This window comes from Folsomia candida, unplaced genomic scaffold (assembly GCF_002217175.1).
Source record: "Folsomia candida strain VU population unplaced genomic scaffold, ASM221717v1 Fcan01_Sc002, whole genome shotgun sequence".
Taxonomy (NCBI): Eukaryota; Metazoa; Arthropoda; class Collembola; order Entomobryomorpha; family Isotomidae; genus Folsomia; species Folsomia candida.
The window spans coordinates 5,457,666-5,475,303 of record NW_019091194.1 but is presented as its reverse complement, the minus strand read 5'-3'; the positions used below and the strand labels follow the sequence as shown (position 1 = coordinate 5,475,303).

At 35.9% G+C, this 17,638-nt stretch overlaps 5 protein-coding genes and 1 long non-coding RNA gene across 7 annotated transcripts; 3 read left to right on the top strand and 3 right to left on the bottom strand.

Moving 5' to 3' along the window:
• Window positions 1-1,007: 1,007 nt before the first annotated feature.
• On the bottom strand, window positions 1,008-5,547 carry LOC110843243. Of its 2 annotated transcripts, XM_035848349.1 has the most exons (7): window positions 5,378-5,547; window positions 5,157-5,262; window positions 4,710-4,974; window positions 4,522-4,628; window positions 4,133-4,453; window positions 1,269-1,665; window positions 1,008-1,185 (listed from the first exon to the last, which is right to left on the bottom strand). In XM_035848349.1, exons 2-7 carry the CDS (start codon window positions 5,215-5,217, stop codon window positions 1,155-1,157), a joined length of 1,182 nt encoding a protein of 393 aa, XP_035704242.1. In that variant the 5' UTR covers window positions 5,218-5,262; window positions 5,378-5,547; the 3' UTR covers window positions 1,008-1,154. The 2 variants fall into 2 exon arrangements, 1 of the variants encoding a protein (XP_035704242.1); XR_004834106.1 differs by lacking the exons at window positions 1,008-1,185; window positions 1,269-1,665 and adding an exon at window positions 1,917-2,035 and having other exon boundaries at window positions 2,104-4,453.
• A 654-nt stretch (window positions 5,548-6,201) lies between these two features.
• LOC110844470 lies at window positions 6,202-7,652 on the top strand. The gene is made up of 5 exons (XM_022090680.2): window positions 6,202-6,474; window positions 6,560-6,758; window positions 6,838-7,034; window positions 7,115-7,298; window positions 7,381-7,652. Exons 1-5 carry the CDS (start codon window positions 6,353-6,355, stop codon window positions 7,546-7,548), a joined length of 870 nt encoding a protein of 289 aa, XP_021946372.1. The 5' UTR covers window positions 6,202-6,352; the 3' UTR covers window positions 7,549-7,652.
• A 120-nt stretch (window positions 7,653-7,772) lies between these two features.
• On the bottom strand, window positions 7,773-8,815 carry LOC118434220. Its single transcript, XM_035847139.1, has 4 exons — window positions 8,403-8,815; window positions 8,259-8,320; window positions 8,157-8,192; window positions 7,773-8,060 (listed from the first exon to the last, which is right to left on the bottom strand). Exons 1-4 carry the CDS (start codon window positions 8,813-8,815, stop codon window positions 7,876-7,878), a joined length of 696 nt encoding a protein of 231 aa, XP_035703032.1. The 3' UTR covers window positions 7,773-7,875.
• Window positions 8,816-9,012: 197 nt separating this feature from the next.
• On the bottom strand, window positions 9,013-11,752 carry LOC110844186 (fatty-acid amide hydrolase 1). Its single transcript, XM_022090330.2, has 10 exons — window positions 11,598-11,752; window positions 11,233-11,490; window positions 10,992-11,154; window positions 10,723-10,923; window positions 10,556-10,666; window positions 10,349-10,476; window positions 10,032-10,283; window positions 9,706-9,979; window positions 9,499-9,632; window positions 9,013-9,420 (listed from the first exon to the last, which is right to left on the bottom strand). The coding sequence occupies exons 1-10, from the start codon at window positions 11,607-11,609 to the stop codon at window positions 9,307-9,309; spliced, it is 1,647 nt and encodes a 548-aa protein (XP_021946022.1). The 5' UTR covers window positions 11,610-11,752; the 3' UTR covers window positions 9,013-9,306.
• A 1,362-nt stretch (window positions 11,753-13,114) lies between these two features.
• On the top strand, window positions 13,115-13,688 carry LOC118434590. The gene is made up of 2 exons (XR_004834118.1): window positions 13,115-13,224; window positions 13,318-13,688. It is a non-coding gene; the product is annotated as an uncharacterized LOC118434590 (long non-coding RNA).
• A 317-nt stretch (window positions 13,689-14,005) lies between these two features.
• Window positions 14,006-17,304, top strand: LOC110843242 (probable glycosyltransferase STELLO2). The gene is made up of 2 exons (XM_022089204.2): window positions 14,006-14,678; window positions 14,754-17,304. The coding sequence occupies exons 1-2, from the start codon at window positions 14,518-14,520 to the stop codon at window positions 16,918-16,920; spliced, it is 2,328 nt and encodes a 775-aa protein (XP_021944896.1). The 5' UTR covers window positions 14,006-14,517; the 3' UTR covers window positions 16,921-17,304.
• Window positions 17,305-17,638: the final 334 nt, after the last annotated feature.

The window sequence follows — 17,638 nt, the reverse complement described above, 5'->3', positions numbered from 1 at the left end:
AGTCCACTGGAGTTTCACAATAAATATCAATGTGAAGGACGACGGGATGACAAAAAACCTCATCAGTAACAAACATGATCTCTCTTATAAGTTTTATTATCACCTGTATATCTACATGCACATGTATTAGGTATGAATATGCACTTCATTAACTAGGCTTTCATAATAATGACAGTTTAGAGTCAAATTAGTTAAGTCATACAATTTATTCCCACTTTATTTGCATTTGAAATTTTGCATATTTACTTAGTAGATACTTAGCATAGTCCGTCAGTATTTTCCCAGCTTGAAACCCAATAAAAATTATTCCGTGCCATGTTAGCAATATGACCGTGGGAACCACAGAGTTAATGATTTATTATTCGAATTGCATAACATCAAGCTAATTGAATTATGCACGAACCAACCATAGTCTAATTTAACTATAAAAAGCTACTGTTTTAAAATTTACGAAGACTTTCGAATTATTAGAATGAAAAATGAAGGAAGGATTAAGAAACATTAAATTAATGCAAAGGTCCCTATTGACAGTTGGGGCGGCCACGTGCCTTTTTTTCGCTTGGATCCATGGGAAATTTAGTTGTGCGGGCCTTTCTTCCTATGTACAATTAGATCATCAATATGTACCTTACAAACATGTATATTTTGACACTTTATAAAAAAGTTAAACCAGGTAGTTCAATTCATGCTCTCATAAATTGGATGCAGACTGCATTAATTTCATACAACATGTCTTAGAATAATATCAAGATTGATGAATATGTAAATGTGAAAAAGGTTTTGGGGCAGATTAAACTTCGTCTCGAGGTGAATAATGAATAATATTGACCTGACACATTAATTACTGTGGGACATCATAAAACTTCAAAAGTCACAGCCAAGGCGACCCTCGAGGGTTGTTTGGGTTCCAACCTCCTTTTTCCTATCAAAAATTCCTGTCTCCTCTAGAACGTTCAATTTTGCACTGCCTCCAGCCAATAAATATGATCGCATTATAACTTCGCAACTAATTTTTGACAAAATTGTCTTTGAATTTATTCATTTATTTTTTAATATATTAACTTAGATTAGGAGCTTCCTTAAAACTAACTTTCCTCCTGGAGCAGGAATTAGGTAGCTGCTCAGTCCAAATTCTCAAAATTGATCCATCCCTCTCATCGCATCGATGATAATGCCGCGCCCAGACTGGAAAATCATTTTTCATATTTTTGAAAACTATTTTTCACTGGTCATTTCGTTTCGCAAAATAAAATTCAATTGTAACTTACGTGCTAAGAATATCTGCACTGGAACTGTCGCCAGACGTTGCCCCCGTCGTTCCTTCCCCATCAACGCCACCACCGGCTCCCTGCTTGTCGGCATGCTTCAAGGATTTCTCTGCCCACTTGGCCGCATTTTTGAGCATTGGGAGGAGTGGAATTTCCAAAAGCCAACACACTATGAGTAACCCACCCACGATCCATGCGATTTTTATGATTCTTTGCTTCTTAGCTTCATAAGCTTCTTCCTCTGGGGTTAGTCCATCCGGCGATACGGCGACAGCAGTGCCTCCAGCCCCCCCAAGCTCCACGTCCGTCGAGGCAGGCGATCTCATGGATTGGGGTCGTTTCTTAGGAGGCTTCATAATTAAACGGAGTATCGAACCGACCAAAAGCTGAGCCATAACTGAGGACACAAAAAGGTTAACTCTTTTAATATTGGTTGGTGGTTATTTAGTGATCTTGAATATTGTTGATCTTGTGAACGCTTGCACCTGACTGACCACACCTTCCGGCACCTTCGCGAATTTTGTGTGTTGCGAGTGGTGTGGCGAGTGGAGTTTTGAGAGAAATATTTTTTTTTGCGAATTTGCAAATAAATTGTTGATCGAAATGAGATTGATTGTGCCCTTAAGAATTTAAAGTGAGACGTACATATACACTTTAACATTGTTGTCTGTTTTATTTTATCTCAGACGGGGGATAATTGCCGGTTACATGATGTCCACGTGTATGTAGGTAAAGGATGAAGTTGTTGACCACGTGATTTATAAAAGCTGCGATAAAGTAAAAATGTGAAACATGTCTGCATAAAAAAAACTTTTTTATTATTATATGTATGTACAATTTTGAGGAAAGCCCTGTAGCGATTCTCTTTACTTTAGTGTCTTCTAAATTAACAAGGAATTTATTAGATTAAACTATAAGTAGCACTGTTTTGCACCTTACACGATTATGAGTATGGAATACATGAACTTGATTTCAAACTTCAGATATTATACGATACGTCAAAATTTAGCATACCCATCATATTAAGGAATCATGTAGGTATGTACATACATACGTATTTATGTAAATGTGCGTATTTCGCAAAAATTTTAAGTGGGCATATGTACATGCTTTAATTTGACACTACGCAGTATTTAAAATTAGACGAAGATGGCAAGATATTATATATAAATATAACCAAGAATAACTGATTTACAAGTAAAATTAAAACTAATTGATCAATTCCAAAAACGAAAGCTGTGCAATTTTCGCCCTACACATACACACATTTATTTTATCCATGGATACAGAAATATTGCATTGTATCAAAATTAAATAATGGAATACAGCTAAATATGAATTGGAATATATATATATTCCAAATCATATTATATATAATGGTACGTTTATGATTCACTCATTACCAACTTGTGGCAATGTTTAAGTTTTCTAATCAGCGCAAGTTACCAAGGAATGAAGTATACACGCAGCTTGTGGAACATAAATAAATCACGACAATGAAAATCATCTCAACGTCTAAATTAATATATAATTTGCTAAATATTTAACTTAATTAACATGACATTTTGCGGAATACCCGATTCATTCTTTTAGTAACTTCTGATGCATTTTTTAGAATGTTTGACATAATCAAATAAATTGAAGCGTCAATGGAATATGTTCCTTTTGAAGGTTTCCTATTTTTCTTGGCACAAGTAATTGTTCTTTAGTTTGAATTAAAAAATGTTAATTTATGCTAGTAAATTTGGACAAATATAAGTATATACCATATGAATACGTAAACTTATTTAAGAAGCGGACAAGCACAATTCAACAAGACGCAATTCACAAAAATCTCAGAAACTCGCATCCAAACTTGTCTCTCCAGCATTCGGAATAGTAAATTTTTTAAATAATTGCATTTGAACTCATATCAGCATTTGACTTGGCGAAATGCTTTACCTTTTTAAGTAGTAAAAAGGCTCCCAGAACGACAACATTTATTACATTTTTTAGTCCTTGCCGACTGGGATTACTCTTCAAGATTTTAAGATCTAATCAAAATTAAGGTTGTTTACTCGCATATTATGTGAAATATGTTCATATTGCGGTGAACCTTATTGCGTTATCCGCGAATGCATAAACAGACTGCTTTCAAAGCATTGAACATAAAACCCGACCTATAACAGCTTTCTTTCAAGGTAATTATTTAACATGGAAAATGATTGATTATACAGCATTGTGCACAAGTAGAAAAGCCAAGAGCTCCAAATTTATCCAAGTACTTCCATAATTGTGTCATTAAGAGTCTAAGATCTTCTGCCGATGATCGACTATATTATAACAACCAATCATTGCATTGCTATTACCAAATTAATATTGTATTTTTCCAGTATATATATGCATATCCAGTATGTGTGTACATATATAGGTAGCTATCAAGGATTATACGGTATTTAAATGTCCACTCCTCGTCTGAGATTTTTGCAAATATGAGAAATGTTAAATGAACAAATACATGACAAATACAAACATAAAGATGCGACTAAATTATTACAGGCAAATGACATATAGTAACATTAGTTTGAAACTATAAACTCCGCAGTTTCAAACCTGTAAATTATTTGTAAGTTTTACTTCAGCGTTTTCGCTCAGTATTGATGCATTATATGAACAATTATATCGGTTCATCATACATCGTTTAATTCTCACGACTAATAGCATACATGAAGAGCTCGCCAGAATGATGAGCAGAATGACGAGACTTATCTCGTTAAAATTATATTCTTCCTCGGAATATGCACTGTTCAAAAATGTACTTTCATTTTTGTCGGTTTCGACAAACGATGAAATTATATTTTCATACTCTTGATTTAGTAACTCACAATTTCCTCCAAGGCATAGATTTGCCCAATCCAAGTAAGGAGCAAGATTAGTTAAAACTGTGATATTAATCCTGCCAGTTCTTATGTATTCGTAGGAGACGAGGCCTCCAACGAAGTCTCCTCCATTTAATTCATCCGTCGTGATGAGCGGACTTCCAGAATGGCCTTTGGATATTGTGTTATTAGGATCAAAGGAACACAATTGCCCGCAGTATTGTTTTTGTCCATGCAATTTCTTGCAATATCTTGGAGAAACCAGATCCACTGGTAGCTGATGTACTGTAGATTCGTTTAGTCCTGAATAGAAGTAGACTTTTGGATCTAATGATAAAAAATTCGCATAAATAAATCCAATCATAGATAGGTTATTGCTTTGTTTATAGTATTACGTAGTTTTGAAAAAATTAAGTAGGGTAAAATTGGTACTGGATTTTTTACGAAAGGTTTCCATGAATCCCGTAATATGAGAATTGCAACATCGTGGCTCTTCAATTTACTAATTACAAAATATCGAAAAATTACAAATAATTCTGAACAACTGTAATTATTTAGGGTGTCTATTTACATAAATGCTTACTAATTAAACTTTGGAAAGATGATTGTGTCATAGTTGTCGGTTTCCCATGTTTTCTGTTCATTCGTGTTAACATCTCTTCCATTGAAGACCAAATTTGGGCGTGGTTTAATCCTGCTTCCATTATCGTGAAAGAAACAGTGAGCAGTGATAAGGACACCAAATATTGGTTTCGTCGCAATGACAACACCGTGGCAGGTTGATTTTAGTCGAACAATGTTGTTGAACTCGACATGCTCTCCCCAGCCAATTTCCTTGTTTGGATAACCTAAATGATAAGGCACGATAAAAGATTATTTACTTCTAAGACTGATTGGGCGATCGACTTTATTTGTCAATGACGCCAGTACAAGAATGCAAAAACGTCATAATTTTGGGAAATTTGAAATATGTATGCACCTCTGCATTTACACATAAATAGTAATACCAATAATATCAATGTGAACTTACCATACGCCGTATTTCCACAAAACAATGGAAATAAAATGCAAATAAAGGCCAATTTTATCATTTTATTGCTTTTCACAAATTACAAGATGTAATCCTAATGTTTCACCTGTGGGGACCATAAAAATAAAAATAATGATGTATTGATTATAAAACCACTAATACGTCCATATAATATGGAATAGTGTGCATTTATAATAAAGAAATATCTGTATGTATGATACCGATTCTTCCAAGTTTTCCATTCGCCAGTGCGAGAACTACGAAGTTGAAGATGAACGAGTGTGGTCTCATGAAGCTGGCATTTTCGCCTTAATGATATTCTGGTTTGACCGAGGCGCAGAAACGGAAATGGAGAACTGAGGGGGAAAATTGAAAGTAGCAATAATATTAACTGCACTACATATAGGTAATCAAGAAAAGGTGAGGATACTTGCTGGCACCTTATTATCTGTTGGTTCTGCTTATCATCTGATGATAACCCACTACATTTGGCCGTTTTTTGTATGCATCCATTTGTGGCGTTCAATGGAACAAAAATTATTATTTGTATCTCCATGTAATCAATGGTACAATGGGAAACCATGTAGGAGTAAACGTTACCGTCCTTTTTGTCCAAGGATTGACATGTATTTATATGTACATGCATAGATATAAATATACAAATGCGAGTACGTGCATACGCAATTGTATCACTTTTATCTAAATTGTGACGATATCCGCTGAAAACGCTCTGCATATGCATATGTATGGAATTGTGTCACCTTTCTGCAATTGCGTGTATGTAATGAGAAACACATTTCCTAGAAAGTATCCAAGTATTCGTAAAAGTCACACTATGTGCAAAATCATGTAGGTATGTATTGCGTAGCGATGGGATACGTGTTGCAAATTACATACTTACATAGATATTCTTTACCAAATTTATGTAAATGGAAAACAAGCATTTTAATATCAAATTAGGTTTTTCAAAATTTCCTCTTAATGCATTTTTTTAATTAAAAAAATTAATAAAGAGCATTCATCAAACTTGATCAAAGGATTAAATCATTCTACGTTAGGGCAAGTTTAGTTGTTCACCTTGGTTATTCAAGTTCTGTCACGATTTTGCAAAACAGCTTTTCAGTAGTTACATTTTTTTAACTTAGTTTTGCAACTGGTATGCTAACATCGTGTTGCAAAAATATATATATTTAATCATGTTCCAACTCATTCCACTTAGCGTACTAGGCGCGTTCTTGTTGCCAAACATCCAGGCTTATCCTCAACAACTAAAAACAGCGGTTACCACAGAAAACCTCTATTTTGTTCTCTCCGCTACGTAAGTGTTTAAAAGTACGCGATTATAAATAAATTTCACCATATGGAGTTCTTATTTCTATCCTTCATTACCTGCATACATATAGCAATCTCCCTTTCAAAGACGTCAATAAAGGTGTGGCTGACCCATTTGCGAAAGTGTATTACGGAATTATTCCTCAAAATCTGAAGAAAAATAAGTTCGAAGGTTTTGACAGAATAGGAACATCAGAAAAACTTAGCAGTGATGCAAATCCGAAATGGAACACGGTTTTCAAACTGCCATATGAGAAGGGTTCTCAAAAAGTAACACCAAATTAGGGATTATTTTTATAAAGAATTTAATAAATTGATAAAAGCTCACTACTTTTCCCCATTTTCTAAGAAACTCTGGATCGAAATTCGTGACCACGACCCCATCAACCCAGACGACTTGATTGGGGACGCTTTCATTACACCCGAGGAGTACCTTTCTCACGGTGGGAAGATTACTGTGCCAATCTGGGATGCAAAAAATGGGACTAATGGAGGATCTGTGAAAATGGAAAAGACTGAACCATTTTCTTTCGTCCTAGAAATCAAGTACATTTAACATGTTTTGTGCATATTTGTTTTGCAGTTTTGTGGAACACATTTGTAATTATGACGTTTCCAAATTTTAGGAATGTACCACACCTTGACGAGTTTGACAGTTTTAGCGACCCGTATGTGAAGTGTTACTTTCTTTCAGATGGAGAAGAAGGAAAGGGAGTTAAATTTTATGAGACTCCTCCTCTCCAAAATGTGGAACATGGGGGATGGGAAATTCCAATCCGATTTGATAATTACATGAAAGGAACTCGTCAGGTCAGAATTTTTGCAAGTTTCCCACTAATTTCGTACCGTCATACATAATTGTTAATTTTTAATCGTCTTTTTTGGTCTACAGTCTCTCCGATTCAAAGTCAAAGATTCGGACGCCATAACTAGCGACGATGATATTGGTGAAGCAGTTATGGAAATTGACCAATTTGTGGAATCCAGAGCACCTCATACCCTCTCGCTTTCCAACTCAAACAATGCCAGTCTAATTGTTCGGTATTGGGATGACAAGTAATTTAGTAACATGCCACACGTACTGTAGTCATATTATCAATGAATAAAAGTTGTCGTTCTAAAACTGTGGGAGAAAATAAACCAAAAATTGTTCCGAATTTAAAAGCACTGACGATCCACACATTCGTACGTTCTTATGACGAAATACCGTAAGTAATCAGACTACACGTTACTTTATTAGTACCTCATGATTAATCAATTTGAATCGTTGCTTGCAAGTTAGAGAAATACCGTGTACTTATTTATGTGCATACACAGAAATTATTTGCAATACACAAATATTTGGATAATCGTACAGTCACTCATCCATCCTTGATAAGTTGTTTTATTACTCGTCATCGTAGTACTCCCCGTCCGAGTACTCCTCCGCGTCATGCTCGCACCTCATACTGCTCTGGCTGTAAACTTCACCATTTCTGCAAGGTTTTGGCATTGGTACACCATTCACACATTCCAACCATCCTTTGTGATCTGAGGGATCGACAAATTTGACTCCATCTTGGGGACAAGTATCTTAAAAAAGAAAATTTTCATGTTAACGTACATCCAGAGCAAATAAATATTTATCGTGTATTTACATCTACGGATACACGCAGTAAGTTTTTGTACCTTTGCAGAATGCGTCACCCGAAAACATGCAGACGCCTTAGTTCCAAAAATATATAATTATATTTTTATAATATTGACTCCTTACATATGTGACATTTTTACGTTTAAAGTGGTCAAAGAACTTTCCCGAAGGGCAATATCTGGTCGCAGTGATGGCACCTTGTCTGAGTAAGAAGTTGTAAATTTGTAAAGAAAAAATGCCATTTGTATTTTGTTGATGAAAACAAATCACAGCCCTCAACTCACTTGCGACATTCGATATATTTGGAACATTCGTTTTTAACCCCGTAACTTCCACGAGTCGCGCACTTGACGGCGGACTGGTGCAGGGCGGCTAACGGGTTGGCTTGACCTCTTAAACCGCGCAGTTCTTCTTCTTCTTCTTCCGGTTCTTGACCCTCTGATTCTTTCGGTGTTTCTGCATCCGATTTTTCTGCTTCCGGTTGTTCAGATTCCGCTTTTTCAGCTTCCGGCTCTCCTTCTTTCAGTTCTTCGGCTTCTGGTTTTTCAAGTTTCTCGTCACCTCCGTTGCCTGTTGTCGGCTCAGTAGGTTGCTCCTCCTCCACGTCATCCTCGGGAGGAGGTAGCCGACTCGTGGTCACTTGCTGAGTGACGAGAAGCAAAAGGACCCCGATTTTAAATGTAAATGACGACTTCATAACTCTCTATGTATTGAGTACTTAGGGATTGAGGTTTTTATAACTGATACAATTTCGCAGTCGTGGTTTGTAATAATTCGATGTAATAACCTCAATTCATTTTTGTAAATATTTATATACCGGTCATTGTATGTAATTAGCATTGTGTTTGTGCAGCTAAAAGTAGTTAATGCCAAGATTCAGTAAAGCTTATGAAGTAATGAATGAGATAATTTTATTGCATTATCATGAAATTTGCATGTAGAGAATTCTGTCACTCGAAACTACGAAAAATTGCATTTTGTATGTATGTATATATGTAAATCCTGTCGTATTCAGGCCCAAGTCAATTTTTCTGAACCATAACACTCAAATTGTGTACTAAAAAATGTAGAGCGTTATTTAATTGTAACACTGGCTTTGAATTCAATATTTCAATATAGACAGTTTCATTACGAATTGTGGTAAAATATAATTTGTATATTCTATCAAGATCTGCAAGATTCCTGAATTCATTTTTTGCTTGTCTTCTCCAATTCAGTCATGACCCTCAGGACGAGTTCTTCTTTAAAGGGTTTTGCAACTAATTGCACTCCAATTGACATTCCAGCAGATTCTGTTACACTCTTTTAGCAATAAAAAAATATTATTTACAAATTATTCTCCAAAGTTTCAACCATTGTTGCATAAGTATTATTTACAACCTCCTTTGCCATCTTGAGCATTGCGTCCCCTTCATCATCATATGCACAAATATTTTTTCCAGACTCTACGCCAAATGGAAGAACTCCAGCCGGAAAATCGACGATATTCCAAATCATAGTGTAAACAACAGCAACTACGAAAATGGTTATTATAGCAATTCTTAAGAATGATGCTAAATACTACAAAATTTAATTTGCAAAACTTACACAGTAATTCTGCAGCTTCAGCCAGTTTACACGCCGGAAATGGGAAGACCGGGCATAAAATGAGATCCAACTCCTGCTCCTCCATTTTATCCAAAATATAATTTCTCACCAATTTTTTCTGATACATCTTTTCCCATAAATCGTCAGAACTTCTAGCATCTAACATTGTTCTGGCCAACATTGCGCCACGCTTTGAACTACCACCAAATATTGGGAACATATTTGCCACCAATTTTCGTTTCCATTCCGGAGCATATGCGTTGGCGACGAGTCCCTGCAAACAAATTCTTTAAAATCAGGATAAAATTATTCATCTTCAATTTTACCTTTGTCGCTAGAGCAATTTGCTCTAAATGGAAGAGTTCTCTAAAAATCTTTCCGCCATCTGCGTGCAGAAGGGCGTTAATTATTCCAATGTAGTGAAAATCGTCAGGCATTTGAAACTCGACGACACTATGGCCCAACGATTCCAGTGCTGCTTTGGCATCCAGGATAGTTTTTCCAGTGTCACCAATTGTTGGAAAAAATGGGAGCGAGGTATAGTAACCGATTCGCAACTTGTTATCAGATAAGTATAGCTATGGATATATATAGAAATTATTTAACCAATTTTTGTGCAATGTAAATGTGGGATGACTGATACCTCATCATTCCAAGGAATTGGCACAGCTCTTGGGTCCTCCTTATTTTGAAGGGAATCCTTCAACAGCTCTTTATACACGAGGGAAACAAAACTAGCAGAATTTCCAATGACTCCAGGAACACCCACGGCTTAAAAAAAGCATATTTAAGCATAAGTCACCGATTTCAGAGCGTCATTCAGTTCCGATTTCTATACTAAATATTCTACCTCCAACAAGTTTATCCATGATGCATGCATTCACCCCTCGAACACTCAGCCTATCAACGGTTCCCCGCAAGGTCACTGCCCCGTTAAAATGGGCCGGAATTCGTAGTGATCCTTTCAAGAAAGAATTTAGAGATTAAGGAGAATTAAATATCCGGAGAATAATATACCTCCAATGTCGGATCCCATGGAAAATACGGCTCCACTTCCACCCATAATTGCTCCCGATCCTCCCGAGGAGCCACCAGGCGAGAGAAATTTATTCTTAGGATTCGTGGTTATCCCATAAATTGGGTTGTCACATGCGTACGATAAAAGTGATTGAGGTACATTTGTCTTTGCGAACGGCACGGCTCCCAAGGATCTCAAAACTAGAGAAGTTAATAAATTTAGCCATGCAATTATTTTTAGACGACAATAAACTAATTTGCATACGTACTTTTCACCAGTACCGCATGCTTCTTGGCTGGTTGATACAATTTCTTTGCAAACCCCAGCGTGCTATCCATTCCTTCGACATCGTAATCTTCCTTAAGAGCGATTGGCAATCCGTGGAGGGGACCTTTCACTGCATTCGGCATATCTAATTCCTCTGCCCATTGCTGTATATGCCACATTGTATTTAGAACGTGATATCATGATCACCTTGTTGCCTGCATTTTCTACCTCACAAATATTACCTTGGCCTGTGGAATGAACTCGGTGATACAATTACAATTGTCCGTGACCTGTAACGCCTTTGCCATGTATGCCTTCAAAACCACCGTCGCCTTCAAGGAACCTCCTCGCAACTTGGCCAACAAAGTTGCATCATCCAATTGCAGGATGGCTTGGGATGCAGCATCATTGTCCAAATTGTACTCTTCCCTCAATTTCTTAAACGATTCGACTCGTTCTGCCTGCCTCTTGAAGACTAATTTGTCCAGCTCTTGACGGGACTAAAAAAATCAGGAATTAAATATATATACTTGCACTTAAGTATATATGCATAAATATTGTGCGAACTAAATAAAGATTAAAGACTTTTCCTTTTTTGCATATATACCTTGACTTCCATAATAATCTTGTATTATTGTATTTGTAATATATCAAAAAGTATCGTAAAGCTCCAAACGAAGTCCAAATTACTACTGAAACTTGGATTTAATAAACCTTACGCATAAGGAAAGTGGAACCTAATTGAATTCAATCCCTAACGATAGAATAGAATCATTACTTTTACATATGCATATGTTTAAGTAATAATTTTCCTGCATGCACTGCAATACATTATCCCTGTTCATGAAAATGATATCTATGTACATATAAATCTACTTCATTCCTACAAAAAAATATCGCGTGCATCCACCTCCTTTATTAGGTGTGTCTTGAATTGAATTATGTAAGTTTAACATGGTCATGATATTTTAATTGTTCTCCAGTTAAAATAGTAGAAATACCACCAAATTTTGTAGTAGGTTTGGATTGGATAACATGAATATCGTGTCGGTAGTAATGTCTAAGTCAGTGTTTCGTTTTAATCGATTTCGTTTTAATCGTATTAATGGTGTCATGGTTTGTAAATCAATTTGTAATGAATTGATATCTATGTATTGACACTTGAATGTTTAAAAGAATACTTTACTTGACTTATTTTGGAGGTCCAAACTCTTTTTGGACTGGCCAAAATTGTCCAAAATTGTCCAAAATAATTTTGGACATCCAAAATTATTCAAATTAAAAATGGAGAAATTTACTACAACTTCTTTATTGATTACTTTTTTTGAAATATATTTACACATATGTAATCTCTTTTAAATTTGGGAAATATTTATAGTTGGTAATACCAATAAATTTGAAAATACTTTTATCTTGTAAATATTCTTATGGGAAATCAGAAATTGTCTTAACCGTACCGTATAAAATATAAAAATGCTCGAAAAGAAGAGGAGATTGCATATTTATCTGTAAATAAATTATCGAAAATGTAAGACCTTGTCTCATTTTCCGATTTTGAATACTTTTGGACACTTAGCATGTCCAAAATATGGTGTCTAAAAGTGTTTAGAACCATTTTTTGACGGCTATTTTGGACGGCGATTAAAACCACAGCGAAACACTGGTCTAAGTAAATGTGAACCAAAGGTGTGTCTGCGGTAAAGTTATGTAGTTACATAATGATGAATTACATAGCTTCACCTTGGTATTAGTTTTTATATGGAAATGTAGTTGAAGCTGACTGGACGGATTAAATAGCTAGGATTTTTGCTATAATCCTTATGATGTATGTATGTAACAGCTAAATATGGAGGTACATATACGCGGTATATACAGATACTCTTAATATATTTCCTCATGCAAGTTATTATGTAATTTAGCATAGCGACATTATCGTAGATTCAATTTGATTATGTTTGTGATCACTGCTAGAACTTTAGTAAAAAAAATGCAAAATATTTACTTGCCTTCTTATTGTTAGCAAGTATTTGTGCATTATGCACTGCAAACAATGATTAACGAATTTAAGTTAACCTACAATTAGTAAAATCTCCGAAGTAACGAGTTTATAATACTAAATTGGAACTAAATCTGAATGATCTATAACAACTTGATTATTTATTGATATTTCCATGCCTTATGTATATATCTTCAAATATCCATTATGCCCCAGGATTCCATTTTGCCTGACTTTGGTAACAATATTATGTATCAATTTATGTATATAATTATTATTATGTTGTTGAATATCAAATGGACAATATACTCAATTAACTTTTAATTTGCAGGCTGACACGTTGACACGTACTTAGCCTAGTCATGCATGAAGGCCAAATCAATGGAATTATTCAGTTACATAAACGACAAAAACTAGCAATAACTGATAAACACCAACCGAACATGGAAACTACGTACTTATTTGTTTATAATGCATACATAAATATGTATGTATTCCATTTGGCCATTGATAGGATTTTTCTAAATCAATGCATTTATCATCGCTTGAATAAATTAATCATGTAAAACAATATAGCCAAGTGGTGAAACAACTTGCGATGGAGTGGAAAACAAGCAATGAAATCCGATTGTATGTCCATAATGGCAATTTAACAAGTGCAATGGCTACATGAATAAAAAACATTAGTTCATCTCATCTCAACTTTCCAATCAGAATTTTAACTTTTGTCTTTATTTTTAATCGTGTTATCAAAATGTTCCAAACATATCGTATATACATGGAGGACGGACAGACAACTCGAAAGTCCATAAAGAGTTATTATTCTTCGGAGAATAGATAATAACTGCATTTATTTTGGGATAAGTGATTTCCTTTCAGCCGTTGTTGGTTGTATATCTTTTTCATCAATAATATCAAATATACAGATAACTGTATTTGTATCTCTTCCAATTGCATTTATCGCTGTTTTTTAAAATAATTATCAATTTCAGTCACTTAGTTATAAAAATGTTACCCAAGGTTTTACAGCCAAGCTCCTTCGTTGCCTCTTCCTATTGACTACTGGGTTGAGTCAAATTGTTACATTCAAATCACGAAAAAATCATCGAATGATACTTCATTTATCTTATTCTACAACCCAGGTTATCATGCAATATCTTCTTGATACCCATTAAGTGCTTAAATTGCACTTTGCCGTCCATGGTCTTCGATATACACATTTTTGTTCCCTGATGCATGCACAAATTCCCAATCAATCCAAGATTAAATGATGCTATCTCCAATGCAAAAATAACCCGTATCATCGATTACATATTTATACTGTACGAATGTACTCATTAACTTACTTTGTATGCATTCTATATTATCCGCAACGTCGGTCTGGTCTGCAATAAATTGTATATTATGTCATTTCAATTCCAATTACTCCAATTCTTTGGAGTGTATTATATTTAAGTATATAAAACATAACATTGCCGATTCTTGATTATGGTCATGTAAACCATTTGAGTGAGAAATTACAACTATTATAATGGATACTTGGTTTAGAAAAGGTGCATGCACTATCCTAATTTTATCCGCTGTCGGATTCATCCATATCATCTACACCGGTGATGAGAATTTTATCGAGGACAATTTTAATTTTTCCAGAGTTTCGTCGCATTTATCTGAATCTGATCAACCGACGCTTAGGTTGGTTGTTTAATCATTACTTATTAATAAAGCATGTAATATTAATTTTATCAGTATTTTCTTCCTCGTAAATAGTCTGCCACCAGCCACAATCACGAAGACAAAATGGATTGTCGTCACGTCAATTTCATATCCAACTGAACAAATTGAAAAGCTCGCTTCCATTCCAGGATGGCAACTTCTGGTTGTTGCCGACAAGAAAACGCCGTCCAACTGGTCCCATCCTAATGCTATTTTTCTCTCCATATTCCTTCAATCCACGCTAGGATACAGCACGGTCAATCTCCTTCCATGGAATTCATACACTCGGAAAGTCATTGGATACTTGTACGCAATTCAGCACGGGGCGCAAGTTATCTACGACACAGATGACGACAATGCTCCCGACGATGTTGCCCAGTTTGCATTAAACTTTCCCTTTAAAACGAAAAATAATACGATCCGTGGCTTAATAATGACCCCAGACAAAGATTCTTCATCATTAGTTAAGAACCCGTATGCTCATTTTGGTCAAGGCACCATTTGGCCGAGAGGATACCCATTGGAAGAAATTGGACGACCTTACAACAACACGTACCGCTTATGCCCCACGCTCCCCACGCCACTCATACAGCAAGGACTTGTTAATGGGGATCCAGATGTCGACGCAATATTCAGATTGACCCGAAAAAAAATGTACCAACCGTTAAACGTTTTCTTTGACGAGGCCGCACCCCCAGTAATTTATCCAGCAAAGTTAATGGCTCCATTCAACTCGCAAAATACCGTTTTCTTGTATGATGCCTTTTGGGCCTTGTTCCTTCCAACCACGGTCGCATTTCGTGTCACCGATATTTGGAGGGGGTATTGGGCACAGCCACTTCTCTGGAAGGTTGGAGGATCGTTGGGATTCTACTCGGCGCACACTCTCCAAATACGAAATGCTCACAATTACCTTAAAGATTTCGTCGAGGAGGATCAACTGTATAAAGAATCGGGAAATTTAGTACAACTTTTGACCGAGTGGAAGTGTCTTCATGACAACCTGTATGGTTGCATGATCCAATTAAGTCTACTCATGGCGGATAATGGGTTCTGGTCACGGGATGAGGTCAACCTGGTCTCTGCGTGGATTGAAGATTTAAAATTTATCGGGTATCAGGAACCTGGAATTCTTGAAGAATATAAAGTATCACCGTGTTTCGATTATCAAAATACGGAAACAGTAGCAATATTCGCAGGTTTGGAGGAAAAACAAGGACGAACGGAAAATCAAGGACGAACGGAGAATAAAAAAGCAAATCCGAGATATCATCTGAGGAATTTTTGCAACTTTAGTACACTCTCAGATTCAAGCAGTCAAAGTGGTACGAATAGCAATAGTAAACTCGTAGTATTCCCCACCACTCTTCTTGTCGTCACATTTAACCACCCGATTTACAGTAATATCTGGCTCCTGGATATCCTGTACAGACCCCATTTTCCAAACATTATGTACTGCGGAGAAGTACCAGATCCCAACATAATACAGAATCTCACGTCTTCGGAAGATTTCATAAATGCTAACGTCACGAAATTCACTTTAATTCATGCTTCAGTTCTGGAGGGGAGATTTGCTTATGAATGCGCTATCAAAGCAATTGAAATGAGTTATTATCAAGTAGAAGACTATATTATATTGAGTGACGATGTGTTGCTAAATTTTTGGAAAACTTCAAAATTTGACAAGGAAGAAATGTGGACTTTCAACTATTTTACTCACCTGAATACCAACCTGCCTACAAATGCCACTCCCACCCTGCAAAAGTGGGGATGGTGGAGAGGAAAATTTGGGAAGAATGCCACAATCAAAGCTTTAGAGCGCATTTATTCCTCAGACAATGAAGAGGTTATCAAGTTTCGGAAAGACAGAGAAAATTTTGGATACGATTTTACGCACGCAGTGAAAGGAATGTCGGACATTTTTAGATTCCCGAGTTCAAAACAGGAAGTTTTTTATCAAGTTGCAACAATAATGAGACAATCTGACGTCTTTTTAGAGATTGCAGTTCCATTGTTAGTTAGTGGGTTGTCATCATCGGAAAAGATTGTTAATTTAACTGGAGTGTATGTGCAGGATAGAAGAGGTGACATTTTAAGATATTTCGATGAGAATCAAAGTATTGTTCACCCAGTTAAGCTTGGGCAAGTTATAAAAAATCAGAAACTGATAAGATCGTATTGTGACAAATATGTTACGAAAGTTCTAAATATGAGTACTTGACAATGGAGATAGTATATGTACATGTTACGTATGTAAATATGTATACATAATGGATCTTGATTAGTGGTGCCACCTGAAAATTTTCTGTCCTAAATAGGTACGTACTTAAATAGTTTAAGTTTTGGTTCTAAGGACAAGTAAATTGTACGTACATATTTATATTTGTATGTATTTGTACGAGAAGGGTGACGAGGCGGAGTGGCAGAAATGCCGTCCTGCTTACCGTCCACCTGAGTGGGCTGAATGGAGGTGCTGGGTTCAAGTCCTAGTGCCTGCAGTGGGTTTTTCTCGTTTTTCCCCACTGCCAAGCTCAGGTACTCTTCTCCCTCCCTGGGTAATGGCCCATTCGTGGGGTCCAGTGGTTGTAATAAAGGTTTTTTTTTTTTTGTAAATATATGTATAGCACATCTCAAACTCGTATAACCTTAAGAAATTCACTAATCGTGGTTCACTATGAAATAAAAAGTAACCGACTGATGAATGAAAAGTATTTATGCAACGCCATTTTTTCATATGCAGTAATATTTAATACAATTATTAAATTAATAAAACTCAAATGAAGAATTGTTCTGTTTAGGTTTCTCAAAATCAAATACTGCAAATGCATAAAAGTGCAGTTCATACCACCGAATTCAGAGTTTGTCTATTTTTCAGAAAGAATGCCAAGTTTTTGCGTTGTCACCGATATGTATACAACATATGCTTATTAAAAGTATCT